This window comes from Arvicanthis niloticus, chromosome 13, assembly GCF_011762505.2.
Source record: "Arvicanthis niloticus isolate mArvNil1 chromosome 13, mArvNil1.pat.X, whole genome shotgun sequence".
NCBI classification, from domain to species: domain Eukaryota; kingdom Metazoa; phylum Chordata; class Mammalia; order Rodentia; family Muridae; genus Arvicanthis; species Arvicanthis niloticus.
The window spans coordinates 40,920,602-40,939,195 of record NC_047670.1 but is presented as its reverse complement, the minus strand read 5'-3'; the positions used below and the strand labels follow the sequence as shown (position 1 = coordinate 40,939,195).

Below are 18,594 nucleotides of genomic sequence, written 5' to 3'. Positions count from 1 at the left end.
CCTATGCCAAATACAGTAATAACTGAGATGAAACATATATAAAAAACACTTAGCAAAATGTTCTCTATTTAACATGAAGTCAAGTATGTTATATTAGCTATAACTTGGTCTTCCATTTAAAGTCTTTGCAATATCCAAAATTTTAAAGAATATTTGTCCTAGTCATTCACTCATGTAGCCATTCATCAAATAGTAGCACACATGAAATATAGAGCAATTTATAGACATAATGTTGAGCATTTATCTACTGTGCAAGGCAATGCACATCATGTCTGTAAAAAGAAATCTAATGTGGCTGATACACATTAGCCAAGAAGGCAACAAAAATAAGTATATAATCACAACTGAGGATGAACACATAGGCTGTAAGAATCACAAATGTCAGTAGCTAGGGAATGCTTCTGGGAAAACTACGATAAAACTGAGAACAGGAGAGTAAGAGGAACCAGCCACACAAGAAAGCATCATGAGAAGCATCCAAGGCAGTGGGAATGATGTTCAAATATACCTACATTGAGAAAACCTAAGTGAGTATCAGACTCTGTGTAGATGCCAGGCAAGCACAGTGCTCCCCCCACCCCCACCCCCACCCCCCAGTAATCTCATTACTGAGAGCAGAGATGCTATCTGAGGCACAACTGGCTAGCCAGACTATCCATATCAGACAGCTCTGGCTTCAGGTGAAAGGCCCTGCCTTAAATTAGTAAGGTGGAAAGTGATCTAAGGAGATTCCTAATGTCAACTAGGGTCTCCCTGTGCATGTGAACACATGTGCATGCACACTCACACATAACCATGCAAACACACATGTGCAAACATGTATACACACATGCATGAAAAAGAAGAAAAATAACCATCAGGCTTGTAACTTGGTCTATACCTATTCTGGAACTGGTATCATTATAGGAGTATCTGTCTTGACTTACAGGTGTTCGCTGGTAGCACTGCGGCTCATCATTTTTTATTTTATGGGTGACTAGGAATGCAATCGATTTTATTTTGACATGGCATCCTTGCTAAACTCTTTTTCATTTAGGTATATGTGTACATGGTGAGTCATATTAATTGATTTAATAATGTTAAATTATCCACAAATTTTTAAGAGAAACTCAGTCTGGTCAAGATGAATTATCCTTTCTATACACTTATGGCTTCTGTTTGCTATTATTATGTTTAAGAATTCATTTTCTATGCTTATGAACAAAATTTACCAGTCAAAGCTAAGCTGGCTATGTTAGGTTCAGCATGTCAACATTATTCTAGACCAGGGTAGACACGGCGACATACATCTGCAATTTTAGCACACAGGAGGCTACGGCAGGAGAGTTGTAAGTTCGGGGCCAGATTTTTGCCCAAATAAGCTAGCCTCATAAACTGAGTTGGGGAGTGTTCTCTACTTTCTGTTCTCCTAAAGAGATAAAATATTTAGATTGTTTCACAATTCTTTTAGAATTATGTAATGAAGCCATCAAAGTTTGTTGCCTCCCTTGTAAAAAGATTTTTAATTGTGATTATACATATTTAATTTTTCCTCTTTTTCTGAGTCAACGTCAGAAATGTCTTAATTATATTTGAGATCTTACATTAAAATCCATAATTGGCATTATTTCTTAAATTCTTCAAAGCCTTACATTTTGTGAGTTTTATATGCCTTTCTTCTGGTTTTGTTTTGTTTGTACTTTTTCTCTTTAGTGGACTTGAAAAGAAGGATTTCTGTTTACTGTCCTTGACAGAAAAGAAACTATCAAGTGGTCAAGTGGTCCCCATTAATTTTACTTTTTATTTTATTACTGGTTCCTATTGTGTTGTTTTCATATATATATATATATATATATATCTATATATATACATACTTTGGATTTATTATGGAGTTTCTTTTGTTTTATTTGGTTTTATGATATTGATAATTTCTTATGTTTAGTGGCCAGCACATTTGTCTTCAACCATTCTTTTTTTAACTCCTAAGGTTTGCTCTGCAGTATTTCCACTGTCCTCTGGGCATTACTTACTATTACAAGATTATCGTGTATCCTTAGATCAATGGGTTTGGATTTTTTTAACTTCTAAGTACACTGTGTTTTATGATTGTTCTTTTGTTCATTGCTTTGGAACTTGATGATATTCATAGCTATGTCATTTACTTTTCTGTTGCTCTTATAAAACCCCATGATCAGGGCAGTTTATACAAGGAAGAGCTTGGTTGAGCTTGTGGTTCCAGATGGTTAGAGTTCATAATGGCAGAGACAGCATTACAGCAGGTGGAAGACATGGTGCCTGGAGCTGGATGCTGAGAGCTGAGGGATCACATCTTCAATCATAGGAAGCAGGAAGCAGATAGAGTGTCCTAACTTTGGCACAAGGCTTTTGAAACCTCAAAGTCAAGTCCTCTTGACATACTTCCTCCAGTGTATGGCGACACCTTCACAGCCTATCCAAACAGGGCTGCCAACTGGGGACAAAGGATTCAGATAACTGAGCTTATAACAGGACATTCTTATTCAAACCACCAAGTAATCTAATTTGTTTGATATTAGTTCTTTAAAATCTGCAGGCAAGCTTCTGGTCTTCTCATAAGATGTGTTTACATTTTTAAGTGGAAGAATTGTTGGATACCATACTCCATTTAGTGAGCATTAATTGAAAGATATGTTTAAATTATCTCCTGCTTTTTGGGTTTTTTTTTTTTTTTTGATACAGTAACTGCTGAAAATACATCCATAGAATACTGATCTATAAATAATTATACCAATTTTTATCATATTTTGCATTGCATATTTTGAGACTATAATATTAAATGTGTTAATAATATTTTCCCAATGTAGTCCTGACATTTCCCCATTTTATAATGACCTTATTCATCCCTAGTAATATGTCTTTTTTTAATCTAGTATTTATGTAACGCAACTAATTTTATTTTGTTTTGAATTTCAGAATTTTTATATAAGTATATTTTAGGAACATTTTGTCAATAACATAAAGATTATTTCTTCATATTTAATCTAGAAATAATTTTGGAACTGGGAAGTACACTTCCAATGTCTAACATCGAATGTCTAACCTTATGACTGTTTATAAAATTCTTTTTGGCTTTTGGCATTTGTTCTATGATGTATACAGGCACATCTTGTTCACATTTAGCCTGTGTGGACCTTAAGAGTTTCTTAAATCTGAAACTGCTTTCATAAAAATTGGTTAAAAACATTAGTTCTTTAGACAACTTATTCTGTCACATTCTCTTTTCCTTTCCCTATGACAATTTAAGTTAAAGATATAGCTAAGTATAGGTTAAGTTATGGTTTTCAATGTTGTTGCACACATTATTAAAGTCCTTAAACAGTGTTTTTCCTCGAAATAGGCTAATGATACTTAACTTGCCTATGTGCGCCTTAAGATTGTAGTACCAAGGTAGTCTTCATGAACCATGAAAGACCAGTCATGAGCCCATCCAATGCAGTCACACCAGGGTCTTTATTAGAGCTAGTCCAGGCTTACTTACCTCACCACGGCCCAGAAGGATGCTTCTGGTGGAGGAAAAGCCCTGAAAATTCATTGAGGCAAGAAAGCAGCAAGGGAGGGGTGAGTGTTTCTAGCCTGGCTAGCATCTCCTGGGGGGCTATTGTGGCCTTTAGCATAGTTGGCTGGAGCCAAATCTTAAACTTAACTTCTAATTTCTTCCTAATTGGTGGTTGGTAGGCAGGAAAGGGCTTGTAACCTGGAAGTGCAGATTCACTGGGGGAAATAACCTGGAGAATGGTGTTAGAAGTAAGTTTGTTGGGGAAGATTAACCTGGAAACATAGGTCTTGTTGAGGTTAGCCTAGGAACTGAAGCTAGGCTCTGGTTTTGTTGCAGGAATAATTTGGAAACTAATGCTAGGTACTGACCTTGAACACAAACTTAGTTAAGTCAGTTTCTCTAAGATGGAGTCTGAACCCAAAACTTGGTCTCTCAACATCATGAGTGAATGTTTTCATGTCAGAACTAGAGTTCCTATGCTCTGCTTTTTACAGAGCAGTAAAAAGCACTGCTATGAATTTTGACTTCTAATTCTGATGTCTGACTCAAATCAGAATGGGTGTCTCTATTGACTATCTTTCTCTGGAGGGCACACATTTCACTGCTTTTTTTTTTTTTCTGTGCTATAAAACTTTATATAACGTTGGGGAACTTGGGAATCCTGGGCAAGCTTTACATCATCAGAAACTGGTGGTTTTTATGTTGTTTCATTTTTGCCAATGTTTAATTTGAACAGAATCAAGTGAAAATCTTTGTCTCTTGGTCTGCAGTTCAAATCTCAGTTCAGACATTTAACGATCAATCCAATCACTTTTCATTTACCCTGTGCATGCTCTGTTCAGAATGGAGTTTATACAATAATTGTAGATAACTAGAAGGCAATTCAGTACTTAGGTTGTTTTGATTATATATATATATATATATATATATATATATATCCATCAGATGCATCAGATCCCATTATGGATGGTTGTGAGACACCATGTGGTTGCTGGAAATTGAACTCAGGACAGCTGGAAGAGCAGCTGCTGCTCTTAACCCTGAGTCATCTCTCCAGCCTGGCAATTCAGTACTTACTTAGCATACCCCAAGCCCCATGTTCATTTTTTACCCACACCCCAAGTTTTAGATTCCCAATACAGGTTCTCTATATTTAAGAATTTATTTATTTATTCTTTTTTATTTTGAGGCATAGTATCACACAGTAGCCCAGGCTAGCCTCACACTTGCAGCCATCCTTCTGCCTTAGCTTTATGAGTACTGGGATTGTAGACAGGAGCATCCTTCAAGGGATTCTTTCTTTATGTTAAGCATTATGGTATCATTTTTTTTTTTCTTGAGTTGGTGAACAGAAGGATGTGGGTAGGTAAGGTCAAGGGAGGTGTCTAACAGCCTCTTTATCTCAAGTTTCTAAGGAAGGTTCTGGCCTATACTTAAGTACAGAACAATGGTTTTTAATTGTGTGGAGTTGTCCAGAAAGGTTTGTTTCAAAAGTGACTTTGGATTCAAAATCAGAATGAAAGTAGTGTTCGACTAATGTAGCACAAGACAAGACATTTCGGTGACTGATAAAAACTTCCCTCTAAAATATTTACTTTCTCTCCAAGCAGCTGCGGTTTGACACATCTAACCAGGATATCTGGAATTGTCTCACAGGTCCTCGCCCAGGTGGTGCTATTCATGTGCATGAATACAGCAGGAATCTTCATCAGTTACCTTTCAGACCGTGCCCAGCGCCAGGCCTTCCTGGAGACCCGGAGGTGTGTGGAGGCCAGGCTCCGCCTGGAGACAGAAAACCAAAGACAGGTACCAAATGCAAGACTGTGTCTCTGACATGATGGTAGCTAGCCTTCTATCACGGGACCCTTTATTCCTTCTAAACACATCCTGCTCTGCAAGAGTGCTCTCCAAGTTTATGCGATGGGATCCCAGAATCTAAAGCACTCACATTAGGCTTAGAGTCAAACTACATTGTTCTTACTCTCCATATTGTTTCCTACAAGAAATAAATACACTTACTGAATTGTTGCGGGCGGTATTAGAAAAGGTGGTGCAGACCTGGCTAGTTCCCAGTCCCCACCATGTTCCCACTCTAAGTTCCCACACTTAGCGTGACACCAGCTAGCCAGAGGTGCCAGCCCAGGACCCGCGAGACGTTGGCGTGGCTGTTACTCCGCCAGTCAGCTCCGTGGAGTCCATGGCTCAAGGGCCAACTCTGCCACCCTCCATGCGGTAGATCTAAGAATTCCTAGTACCTGGTGGTAGAAATGAAACTCTTAATTTATTATCAAATACTCAATACACAAGATGCCCACAAAATTAGAGTTGTTATCCCAATTACCTAACCTTGATATTAGACTGCTAGAGACACACAGACATCATGGACATGTTCTCTCCTCTTTCCCCTTTTCTTTCTTCCTTCCTCCTTCCAACTCCTAGTTCCATCTACCTCTTCTCTATCCAATGACAGAGCTCTTGCCACACGGAACACCTCCCTGACACCTATACCTGACATCGCTGTTTGTGACCTAGGCAGTCATTCTTAAAAAATACCAGCGCTCTCATATTGGACTTCCTTCTTTAAAACTATAAATATTTTTTTTCACTACATAGAAATGTAAACTGTAAACTCATAGTAGACCCTGATCCTTATCAAATTGCTCAGACTTTACCCTGTTTTTAAAGCAAGGATACTTTAGTGTACCTGGAGCTAAACCCAGACTAAAGGATGAAGCAGACAAAGCAGTGTAGATGGAGTTAAGGGATTAGCGAAATTAATTTCTGTTTGAAATAAATGTGGAAATAATCTTGGACATACTGATTGGAAAGATTGTAGGGTGCTTAAAAATAGCTCGTAGCAAGTGGTCTGTTTCTCTAGAATGAAATGTGCATTCAGATGGTGAAGACGTGCTACTATTACAAATGTTCAGATGCAAAAACTCCATACATTCCATTGATTTTTAAAGCAATTGTTAAAGAAAATATTAAGACTGTTCTGAAAACCAGCTTTACAGTCAACATACAGACTCCTAAATTAGCATGTTTCTGGGAGTTGTGTGCATAGTAGATGCACTAGCTATGCCACAGTAGGCTCTTTAGTCTTACCATTATGTGTAAATATATTTTAATCCTTCACTAACAGATTAGGACCTTACACAGTAACTGTGAGAGGTATATACCTAAAAGGGAGGGGAAATAGAAGACAGCACTTTTTAAGGATTCATTTGGTGAAATCATGAGGCATGAGTATTGGAACTCAATGAACCTGGATGTGTGTAATAATGGATGTGGCAGACAAGTTGGGTCCAAATCTTCTGGGCCAAGACTCACAGCACAAAAGATACCACTGCACAGATCATGTAGATTCTGCATCAGCATTAGAGAACTCAGAAGGAGAAGCTTCTAAGTCAATGCCTAAAACAATTGTGGAACCTCCATAATAGCTGTATTATAGGTTCTCTGAATAACTCCAGGATCCTTTAGAGAAATTATTTCCCAAAAGGAAAGCATTTCATACAATAGAGACGAGATCTGCGGGGCTGTGTATTATGTTCCTGTGCAAAGTAGAGCCCTTGCCAGACTAGCACGTCACTCTTTCCATGGGACTTGGGCCAACTAAAAATACTCCACCATGTTAATAATTCATTCAGCTATTCCTGATGGTCTATCATAACAAGAGCTGTGTTGTGGGTGAGTCTCCCAGGATGCTATTTGCTATGTTTATGGAATTCCAGAGACAATGACAATTGTCTAGCTTCCTAGCTTAAGGTTTTATCTTTTCCTGCTCTTCAGTTCCAAATATCTTTTGACCATTGTATTCTAGCAATCTAGCTTGCTGCATGGTTTCTTCTACTGCCATCTTTAATCTTGATTATTTTCTGTCTGTGAGTGTGCGTGTGTGAGAGAGAGAATGTACATATGTATGTGTGTGAATGTATATGTATATGAATGTATATGTATGTTTGTGAACATATATGTTCATGTATGTGTGTGAATGCATTGTATGTGTGTAAATTCATGTATATGTATTATACATACATTTCTATATGTATATGTACATATGTGTGCATGTACATGTATGTGTGTGAATGCATATATATGTGTGTATATGAATGTATATTATGTGCGTGAATATATATGTACATGTGTGAATGTGAGTCTCTGTGTGTGTTTGTGTGTGTGTGTATTTGTGTAGATGCGTTTGTCTCTGTGTGCATGTGGAGGACAGGGGAGGAATGTCAGGTGTCCTATATTCCTGGCTAATTATTACTTTTGAAATAGAATATCTCTCTCTCCCTCTCTCTCTCTCTCTCTCTCTCTCTCTCTCTCTCTCTCTCTCTGAACCTGGGACTTCCATTTTTCTTGGCTACTCTGAAAACCATCCAACCCCAGAGTTACCTCTGTCTCTGATCCCTCAGAGTTGGTCTAGCTTGCTGTGTGAGTGTGCAGCAAAAACTCTATCAGCTGCTGAGCCATCTCTCCATACCATTGGTATAGATTTTTGCTTCACAGAAGGATTAAAAATATCTGTCAAGATGTTGATGCAAACTGTCCAGATACAATGAGTCCAAATGTCAGTAGACTTTGCACCACAGTCTATTGCTTCCTAGTGGAATGGCCTACACTTCTATGTTCTTGTCCATTCACTAGTCAGTATCTTTCTTTGTATGTGCATCACATTAGATAAAGTGTATATAAAAATACAAATTTATGGATCAGTATTGTCGGTTTCCTGGATGAAAGGCAAGAGAAACTATCACATACTAAAACATTCTTTCTTGTAAGAATTAAGCAAAAGATGCTGTAATCTTGTGTAGTTTGATTAATTTACTCTTAACTCATGGTGGCTGTGTGAGTTCCTTACTGTCTGCCCAAATGCTATGGAGTCTTGGATGAAATACACAAACACAGAGCCTTCTATTTTATTATGCCTTAAACTGTGCAATGGCTAGGTCACTCCCAAACATCCACATTACTAGATCGTCCCCTCCAATTCTCCTGAATTATAACTTAGTAAAATCTATATGCCATCTTTGCTATCCCAGACCCAAACATGGGGGCCCTTGGTCTTACGTGATTGCACATTCTGTTTTTGTACAGCTCTCAAGAACAGGTCTTATTCCTTTCCTGGCAATGGCGATTCTACCTCCTACTTCTTTGGTCCACATGAAGTGAATCCTAAAGTGCTGCCTCTGTCTCCCTGCTCAGCCATTGGCTGCATGAAACTATTTACCAATTAGAACCAGCTGTTGGCAGGAATCCTCAGCGTCTCATCTGCCAGATTCCCCATGCAATTTGGGAACCCATAATGCAAGCATTAAATGAAATTCACAACATTCTTATAGACCCATGTTCATAGATATGATCAGATATTCCTTGGATATTGCTCTCCCCTTTTCTAGTATCTAAGATAACTGACTCCGTATCATTCAGTGCTAAAACTTACTTCACACAAACATTTGGTCTCTGCTGCAGTTTTGCATTATTTTTTAGGAATAAGAGGCAAAGGAATCTAGCAGAAAATACACAGGTTTTTGAATGAGACTGTCCTGGCTTTGACATTTTTCCTTGGTTACTATTTTGGTGAGTTGAGTATAATCTGAGTCTTCTTTTCTCCATCCACAGCAAAGATATAATAATATCCTGCCTGAAAAGCCTCCCTAACAATTGGACATATTGTGTGCAATGCCTTTGCAAGTCAGTGAAGAGTTTCCATTAGTGTTATTTTGTATAATTATTTATGTGACTCAGCCAATTCAGCTCATTTCCAAGAGGACTCATTTGGGAAAACATTATGAATTGACCTGTCTCATTTGAAATAAGGTAGACTTATTTATCTAAAGGTTGGGCAAAATGGTGGCTCTCCTTAAATACATAGCAGCTAGATCTCATCACCATTACACTTCATCTGTATTTTTCAAAATATTATGTGTCACTGATAAATACATCTCCATTTACCTCTTAGAGCTAATTATAATACTTAATGGTTCATAATTCTCTATAGTGCAAAGGAGATACCAGAAGAACCTAAAAAACAGACACTAAATGCTATCTGAATAATCACTCCCAAAGGATCATAACAGCAGGGTTTTTTGCAAATAAAAGGCAAAGCTGAAGATGCCAGGTTGAACATACATGATCAACTTTTGTGGGATTTTTCAAGTATTGGCTTCATCTTATGGTAGGACACAACAGAAGTATCCAGATGACATTTTTGTTCAATCACAAGTCAACTCATTAGTTGTGGATTGGGCATAAGGGGGAAAGTTTAGTCGAACATTAAGAATATAATGGGGACCAGCCATCAGCCCCTAGACTTATAGATTATTGGACAAGGAAGGACACAGATAGCTTCAAATGTCCCTGTGGCAATATTGGTTGGGTCACAAATAAACTGCAAACATACAGAACCTCAAAGAAACACTGTCTGAACTCATCCACTGACCTGCGGATACAATTCACCAAAGTGAATTAATGACAAGTACCCCACCCTGGGTAAAACATGTAAGAATATCTTAAACAAGAACAAGGTTCATAGGTATAGCCTATAAATAGTCTCATGCTTCTTCATTCACCTTGTCACCTGTATAGACACTCATCTCTAGTGTAGACAGAGTCAAGTAAGACATAGTTTTCACTCCAGACAAGACTAGAGAATGAGTAGAATTTCAGTTATTTAAATTATTGATGATACTGTTAGATAATCTGTTGAATGTTTGGCACTAGATTTTTGTCTGATTCCCTCCAGGGAGTTGTGTGCTTCCTCAGTGGAATACTGTTGCTTTCCATTCAGTGAAAATGCAAGCCTGGAACAACAGCAATATCAATAGATATGCTCCTGTGGAAGGGGAAATTTCCGTGGGGTCCTCCTCCATATAGGTAAGAACTATAAGCAACTAATGACTGCTTGGAGAGGAAGAAGTATTATCTCCCAGGGATGAACCTCTTATTGGTTACTTAATACACAGTGGTCAGCCCTGAAAACATACATACAGAAATAACAACAACAAAAATAAAGCAGATTCAGAAGATTATATTTGTATATTTGTCCATACATACTATCTTAGTCAGGAATTTTATTACTATGGTGAAACACCAAAACCAAAAGCAAGTTGGGTGCCGGGGAAGGTTATTTGGCTTACACTGGTATTCCACTGAGGAAGCACATTGTAGCTCATCAATGAAGAAAGCCAGGACAGAAATCTGGAGGTAGGAGCTAATTCAGAGGCCATGCTTATTGACTTGCTCCCTATTGATCCTTCAACCTGATTTCTTATGGAACCCAGGACTATCAGCCCAAGGATAGCACTGCCTACACTGAGCTGGGCCCTCTATTATCAATCACAACTTAAGAAAGTACCTTTCAGTCTGATCTTATGGAGGCATTTTCACAAATGAAGTTCACTCCTTTGCAGTGACTCCAGCTTATGTTAAATTGACATAAAACTAACCTGTGTGTGTGTCTGTCTGTGTGTATGTGTCTGTGTCTGTGTGTGTGTGTGTGTGTGTGTGTGTGTGTGTGTGTGTGTGTGTGTCTGTCTGTCTGTCTGTATGTGTCTGTGTGTGTGTGTGTGTGTGTGTGTGTGTGTGTGTGTGTGTGTGTGTGTGTAACAATAAGTAATTAATTTGAGATTCAAAGTGAAAGGGCCTGGAGGGTTTAGAAACAGGGACAGGGTAGAGGAAGGAAAGATAAAGGAGAAAGTAATACAATTATATTTTGACAAAAATGTACTTAAAAAGAAAAAATAATATTAGAACATATGCTTATTTTCAAGGGCAGAAAACTTACATAAAGTATGGATGCCTTATATTCATTTGGTATGTATATAATAATGAAATTATACAGTATACAGAGGGAATAGTTCATATCTGAAACAAAGTAATTTCTGAAATGGCAACAAAAAAGAAAATTGCAATCCTTTGAGTGCTAACTATGAACCAGGCATTTATCAACATATTCTATACCTTTTGGGTTTGGTCCCATCTTTTCTTCCCAGGTTCTTTTTTACCCATTTCATTCTTATACTGTGCCAAAACTCCCACAAGCAAGTGAACTTGCCCTCCATCCTCAACCTTGTCTCTCTCCCTTGAGACAAGGTCTCAAGTACCCCAGTCAGGCCTTGAACTTCTGTGGTAGTGGTTTGTCCCCCATGTGCTTGAATGCTTGGCCCACAGGGAATGACACTATTAGGAAGTGTGGCCTTGTTGAAATAGGTGTAGCACTGTTGGAGGAAGTGTCACTCTGTGGGTGGACTTTGAGGTCTCCTAGTGCTCAGGCTCTTCCAAGTGTGGAAGATAACTTCCTTGGCTGCCTGAAGAAGACAATCTCCTCTAGGCTGCCTTCAGATCAAGATGTAGAATGCTGGGTTCCTCCAGCACCAAGTCTTACTGCACAATGCTATGCTTCCCAGTGACGATAATGGACTGAACCTCTGAAACTGCAAGCCAGTCCCAATTAAATGTTTGCCTTTATAAGTGTTGTTTTGGTCATGGTGTCTCCTCACAGCAGTAAAACCCAAACTAAGATAACTCTCTACATAGACAAAAATAATTAATGATCTTTCTATAACTACCTCCAAAATGTTTCAATTACAGACCTCCCAACACATCCAATTTACATGGTGTTGAGGATTGAACTCAAGGATTTCTATGTTCTAGACAAGCACTCTCCCAAATTAACTATATCTCCAGCAATGAGTTCTTTCAGTCTTCAAACTCACCCCCTTGCAATATATTTCTACTTTTCTGTATTGCAATCCTTGCCTCCATGGAATTTGTCCTTAGCTCCCAAGTAGGGCTATGAAACTTTTCTCATGCTCCCACTATGCTGTGAAAGTTAACTCTCTTACCAATTGTGTCATATTTCATAACATTAAGTCATTGTTCTAGTTACTTTTTCATTAATATGACTAATACCCTCACAACAGCAACTTAGAGATTATCTTAGTCACTGTTCTATTGCTATGAATACACATCATGACCATGGCAACTTTGATAAATGACAGCATTTAACTGGGGCTGGCTTACAGTTTCAGAGGTTTAGTCCATTATCATCATGACCAGAAGCATGGCAGCAAGCAGGCAGACATGGTGCTAGAGAGGTAGCTGAGAGTTCTACATCCAGATCAGCAGGCAGTAGGGAGAGACACTTGGCCTGATTTGAGTATTGGATACTTCAAAGCCCACCCCTAGTGACACACTTCCTTCAACACTTCTATACCCTACTCCAACCAGACTATATACTCTAATCATATCAAATAGTGCCACTCCCTAGGAGCCTATTGGGCACATTTTAATTCAAACCACCATAGAGAAGAAAAACTCTATTTTAGCTTGTAGTTCCAGAGGAACAAAATTCATTATGGCAGGGATACATGGTGGCAGAAGCAAGAAACTGGCTGATCACATTCCATCTGCACACAGAAAACACACAGAAATAGCAAACAGGAAGTAGGGCAAAGAAATAAGTTCTCATAGTCTCCACCTATTGTTATACTTACTCTAGCAAAGCTTCACCTCTTAAAGTACAGAAATCTTTTCAAATAAAACTACTTACCGGAACCAAATGTTTAAATGCACGAGGCTATGGGACATTTGTCATTCCTTGGTTGCAATGGATTGAATATGCTTGGCCTGTAGAGAGGGGTAGTGTTAGGAGGTGTGACCTTGTAAAAGGAAGTGTATCAATGTGGATACTTTAGAGGTCTCCTGCTATGCTCAGGCCCTACCCATTGTAGAAGAGATCTTCTTCCTAGCTGCATGAGGATGCCAGTCTTCTCGGTTGCTTCTGATCAAGATGTAGAACTCCTAGTTCCTTCTCCAACATTATGTCTGTCTGGACACTCCCATACTTCCTGACATAATGATAATGGACAGAACCTCTGAAACTGTAAGGCAGACCCAGTTAAATATTGTCCCTTGTAAAAGTTGCCTTGGTCATGGTGTCTCTTCACAGAGGTAAAACCCAAACTAAGACATCAGTCATCTATATTTCTCTAATTCCATAACCAAAAATTAGTGTAGAAGCAGCTTCTACATCTCACATCTCACTCATCTAACATTCTGTTTCCTAGCATTTTAGATTAGTACTTATTTAACTGAATAATATTGAACTTGAACTTTCACTCTCTTTTTGCACTTGTATGTGTATGGATTATAAAGAAAATCTATGTAAAACACAATGAGACTGTGTCCATCATAAATAACCCCCACTGAGGCCAGGTACACAGAATGTTCTTACCTAATCCCGGAAAATCTGGGACAGACTGAATGCATATCTTACACAGACCAGCTAGGGGAATTTTCCAACTGAAGCTACATCTTAGATCATCTCTCTCTGGGGAGTTAGATTCTAATTATTGTGGTTTTTGTAATCCCATTTCTCCTCCCAAATGATCCAAATGGCCCATATTTATTTTAAATATTAAAATGAATTAATTGTTTTCCTTTCAGCTTTGAGAATTGCATAAACCTCTTTATGGTAATTGTGGCATTTTGAGGTGTGTCAGAAGCTCTAGGGGCACTGGAATAAAGTTTTTGATGATACCATATGTCACATCAGCAGGAGATTATTTTTAAATGCAACAGATGTTTTTGCTATATTAAAGCAATTCTGTTTACTTTAAATGTCTTTGGTAGACAATAGTGGTATGAACTAAGGGATGGAAAAAGGTTTGAGTGACAACATTGGGTTTCCCACTGAGTTCTAAGTAGGTTAGTTTGATTCATGTTTTTGCCTCATAGCTTCTAGGCTATTTTTAAAGGTACAGATATGACTAAATAATAAGAAAGAATTAAGGCTGGGCAAAAAGTAGAAGAATCTCTGAACATTTATTTCTTCTCCAGGGAGATAGATCTAGCTACAGAATAAAATCTACTTGTTTTTTTTTTTTTTCTATTCTTCATTTCTTACATTCAAAGCCAACCCAAAAACACTCATTATGTTCAACCTCATCTTCTGTTAGTGTATCTCAAATTCTTCATTCTCATTTGTACAGGAACATTCACCATTTCCTACATCTCCTCCACCCTTACTGCACTTGCTCCTCTGTACTTTCCCCTTACATGGTATGACCTTCATTTCCCCCTTAGCCTCATGTGCTCTTGACTGCTTAGGTCAATTGTCATTCTTGCACAAAGATCTCCTCTGACCTCATATCTGTAACCTTCATCATTTTCTGATGGGCCTTAATCTTTTTCTACATTATTCTGTATCTCTCCTTATATTTTCTATGTGATGGATTCATTGAGATGGAACAGATATTTACTTTGTGTTCTCCACAGTAACTGTAGTATCAAAGGGGGAAAACACAAACCAAGAAAAACAAAAGAAGTGATAGACATATAGTAGCTTCTACTTATTGTTTGCAAATATTATTTTATCTATTAAGAGATGATTTAATAGATTTTTGAGATGCTTTCATGTTGTAGTTTAATTTCTCAGGATACTATCCTCCAAATCCAAGCCTATCCTTGACAATTAAGAATGTCTGCCTTATCTGGCATCACTGGGAGGGGAACCCCTGGTTTCTGTGGAGACTTTATGACCCAAGACAGGGGAACACTAGGGCTCTGAGGCAGGAGTGAGTGGGCAGGTGGGGGAGCACCCTCACAGAGGCAGGGAGAGTGAGGAGAGGGTAAGGGTCTTGTGGGGGGCAAACTGGGAAGGGGGATAACATTTGAAATGTAAATAAATACAATAACCAATAAAAAATTTAAACATGTAAACTCTTATTCTGTTAATGGCATCAGCATGCTGCTGCCTAGGCAGAAATGTTTTACAAGAGTCTCTAGAAACAACCTAGAAATATACCCATAATTACCCTACTCTAGCAACCATGCACTCTTCATAGTTGAAGTTTTTCATATTTTCATTTCCATTGTTTATATATTTTCATAGACCAAAGTAAAAGTTATTCCAATCACAATTTTTCCCCAATATGTTACATTCTGCAACTTCTCATGATGGTAGAAATAGTTTAAATCTGTGCTATCCAAAATCCATCAAGCACTGATGAGTATCAACAACATAGGACACTGAAGATAGATACACATAGAAAATAGATAGATAGATAGATAGATAGATAGATAGATAGATAGATAGATAGAATATAGACAGATAGATAGATGTGTGTGTGCATGTGTGTTGTTTTTAAAATTGTTTTATGTGTCATGGTGTGTGTGGGGGGAGGGTATGGTTCCTGTATGTGTGCACATGTCTGCATATGTATTCTGAGACACAAGGTCAAACTTGGGTGTCTTCCTTACCCACACTCTATCTTTATTATTTATTTATTTATTTATTTATTTACTTGCTTACTTACTTACTTATAGGGTCTCTCACTGATTTGGTGAGGCTGGAGTGGGGAGGACAAAGAACCTCAGAAATCTGCCTCATGGCAGATTTTATTTGGGTGCTGGTAATCCTAACTCAGTCCTCATGCTTCCAGGACAAGCACTTTACTGGCTGAACCATCTTTCTAGCCCCTACCAAATTTCCATTCCTCCTCTTATGTCCCCTTCAGAATATTCATAATATTGACTCATGTGTTATTACTATCCAGTTAGAGTAGTGTTTTATAAAACACATACTGTGGATCAAGCACTAAGTTAAATCTAAAAAAAAAATTTTTTAAAGGATGATGTTTCAAATATAGTTTTCAGTGTAAACTGGAGTCAGGTAAGGTTGGCACTTTCCAATGTAGTCTCAGTATTATATGTAGCATATCATACATCTCCACTCTTAAATGGCAAGCTTCTTGATCCATACAGAATTTTGTATGTTTCCTTCCTGTACTATCTACCACAGTATTATAGCATTTGAAAACTCTATTGGATAAGTAGAATAATGACCGAATTAAAGTGTATCACCACTAAAGCTCCTTCTTTAAATATGAGTAAATTAAAGGGATAAAGAATTAAAGGCTCAGATAAATAAAATCAAGAGCCAGAAAACCTAGGGAGCTCCCTTTCTCTCTGTACCTCCTTTTTCTTCCCTTCTCTCCAAATAATCGCCTCAGCTATTCATGTGCTGTTGTGGAAAAGGGTAGTTAGTGCTGTAAACTCTTGAACACTTCAATCTAGAGAAAAGTCTAAAATGAACACAGTGTTCGTCAGTCAATCTGAAAGTATTAGAACTGAAATATAATTTGCCAGACTCAGAATAAATAATTAGCACAAGACTTTCTCTAAAAGCACATCAAACACAGAATCAGCCAGTGAGAGACTTTCATGACTGTGGGGTGGAAAATCTCACAGATGACTGTTACATGACTGATACCGTCATCCATTAGAAGTTTCCCTCACTTCCTAAACGTCCATGCCCAGTTTTTATTTGGTCATAGGGGATCTGCTCTGAGGTCCCCATGCTTACACGGGAAGCACCTTACCCACTGAGCAAACTTGCCAAGCCCTCAAAACCTTTTAAATCACGTTGTGGGTATTTAGTCATCATTACATTAGAAATGACTCTCAGATAATCCCTTCCATTATCAAGGAGGATGTACAGAGATATCAGTAACATGATGACTGAAAACTGTAAGGAACTCTAAAAACGTCAGGGTTATTCCTGCCAAAGTACCACCAGTCACATGCTTAGCCACCCCTGTTTTAGAAAGCCTCCTCTACCACTGTCAGTTAGAAATTATTTCACATATCATGACACACAAAAGTTTTAGTTATTGTGGATCTTTAACATACTGTCAATGGCAGGGCACTGTGTTACTTTTCCTGGAGAAATAGGGGCAAACATCGATTCATCCTAAATAGACTATAAAAAGCAAACAAAAGAAATAATCCTTAGAAGTATAACTTGGAGTAATGAGTTTATTGGGGTTAAACACAGGGGCACTCATGCTCCAAAGGTAGGTGCATCACCTTGGTGTGGCTGATAATTCATGAAAGCTGTAACAGAGTTCCCTGCACAACCCAAAACCAGTATGCCGTCTGCTCCACTGGAGGGTGTTTGTTTGTTTGTTTGTCTGTCTGTTTGTTTTCTATTTTACAACCTTGGGTAAGCATCTTATGGATCTGGTAAGTTTTATAAGCATGAGTTTCTTGAAGCCTTGCAACTTTCATTGACTTTCTGAGTCTTAAAACTCTCCTTCTCCTCCAAGTGAGGATGATTCAATTTGGAAGAAATGGCTTCCCCACAGCAGGTTGGCACAATGATTTCTTCTAGCTGCTAGGAAAGTTTTGAGCTACGAGCAAAGTCTCAGAGTTAGTGGTCATTGAGTTCTTCTGCGTCTCAGCTGTCTTTGCTCTAGAGAACTGTTGTTACCCCACGTAGGGAGTCCTCTACCCCTTCTTCCACCTTTCCAATATTTCCACGTATGATTTGCATTTGGAGGGATGGCAAAGTAAGGAGTTGCTTTAAAAGAAAGCCAAACATGGATTTGAGTCTAGCATTAGCTCCTTATCCTTTAGGTGGCCCTCAGTTTAACATCTAAGTTTGAGAAGTTTCATCTATCAAAGATGAAACTCCATACATCTTGAGGTTATGGCCAGAAAATCAAGCTCTGTATAGAAAGTACCTAGTCCTTTGGCTGGCTTAGTGAGGTGTTAGTTAAGAATAATGATTGATTCTTGGACCATCTAGGTCACATCCTGAGTCTGACAACAGTACACACTCAGAGTCTAATAGTGAGGCTTTTCATGTTATTTGTGTTCCTATTCAGATTGCATCCTTAAGCAGCATTCGCTTTAAATACTTCTGATTCACAGAGAGGCCATCACCCTGTACTCATTTGCATACAATTAACATTTTCAGAGACATTCAAGAAAGAAGAAATCAATCACCATGACAGCTCTCCACACCTTTGATCCAGCCTCAAGATTTAGGGGAGCCAAATGGGAATATTTTATCTCATGAATCTAAGCTGACCTGGCACTTGATGTTAATATAGCCCACCTAGAAAATACTGAAGGGAATGTCTCTTGCCTTTATATAACTCTAGTCACATTTTTAAAATAGTAGTAGACTAAAGAATAAAATAAAATACATATATTTTAAATGACCCAGGCCTAATGTAGCTAAGCTAGCTGGATTTGAGTATAGGTCCATTGCCTGGATTTCTATACCC

At 38.3% G+C, this 18,594-nt stretch overlaps 1 protein-coding gene across 3 annotated transcripts in view; it reads left to right on the top strand.

Annotated features, from left to right (window-relative positions):
* Nucleotides 1–18,594, top strand: part of Adcy8 (adenylate cyclase 8) — a 215,879-nt gene that overhangs the window by 43,684 nt on the left and 153,601 nt on the right. For all 3 annotated transcript variants that reach the window (XM_034516539.2, XM_034516538.2, XM_034516537.2), the window contains exon 3: nt 5,171–5,320. In XM_034516539.2, coding sequence (XP_034372430.1) covers nt 5,171–5,320 — 150 coding nt within the window. The remainder of the gene's footprint in view (nt 1–5,170; nt 5,321–18,594) is intronic.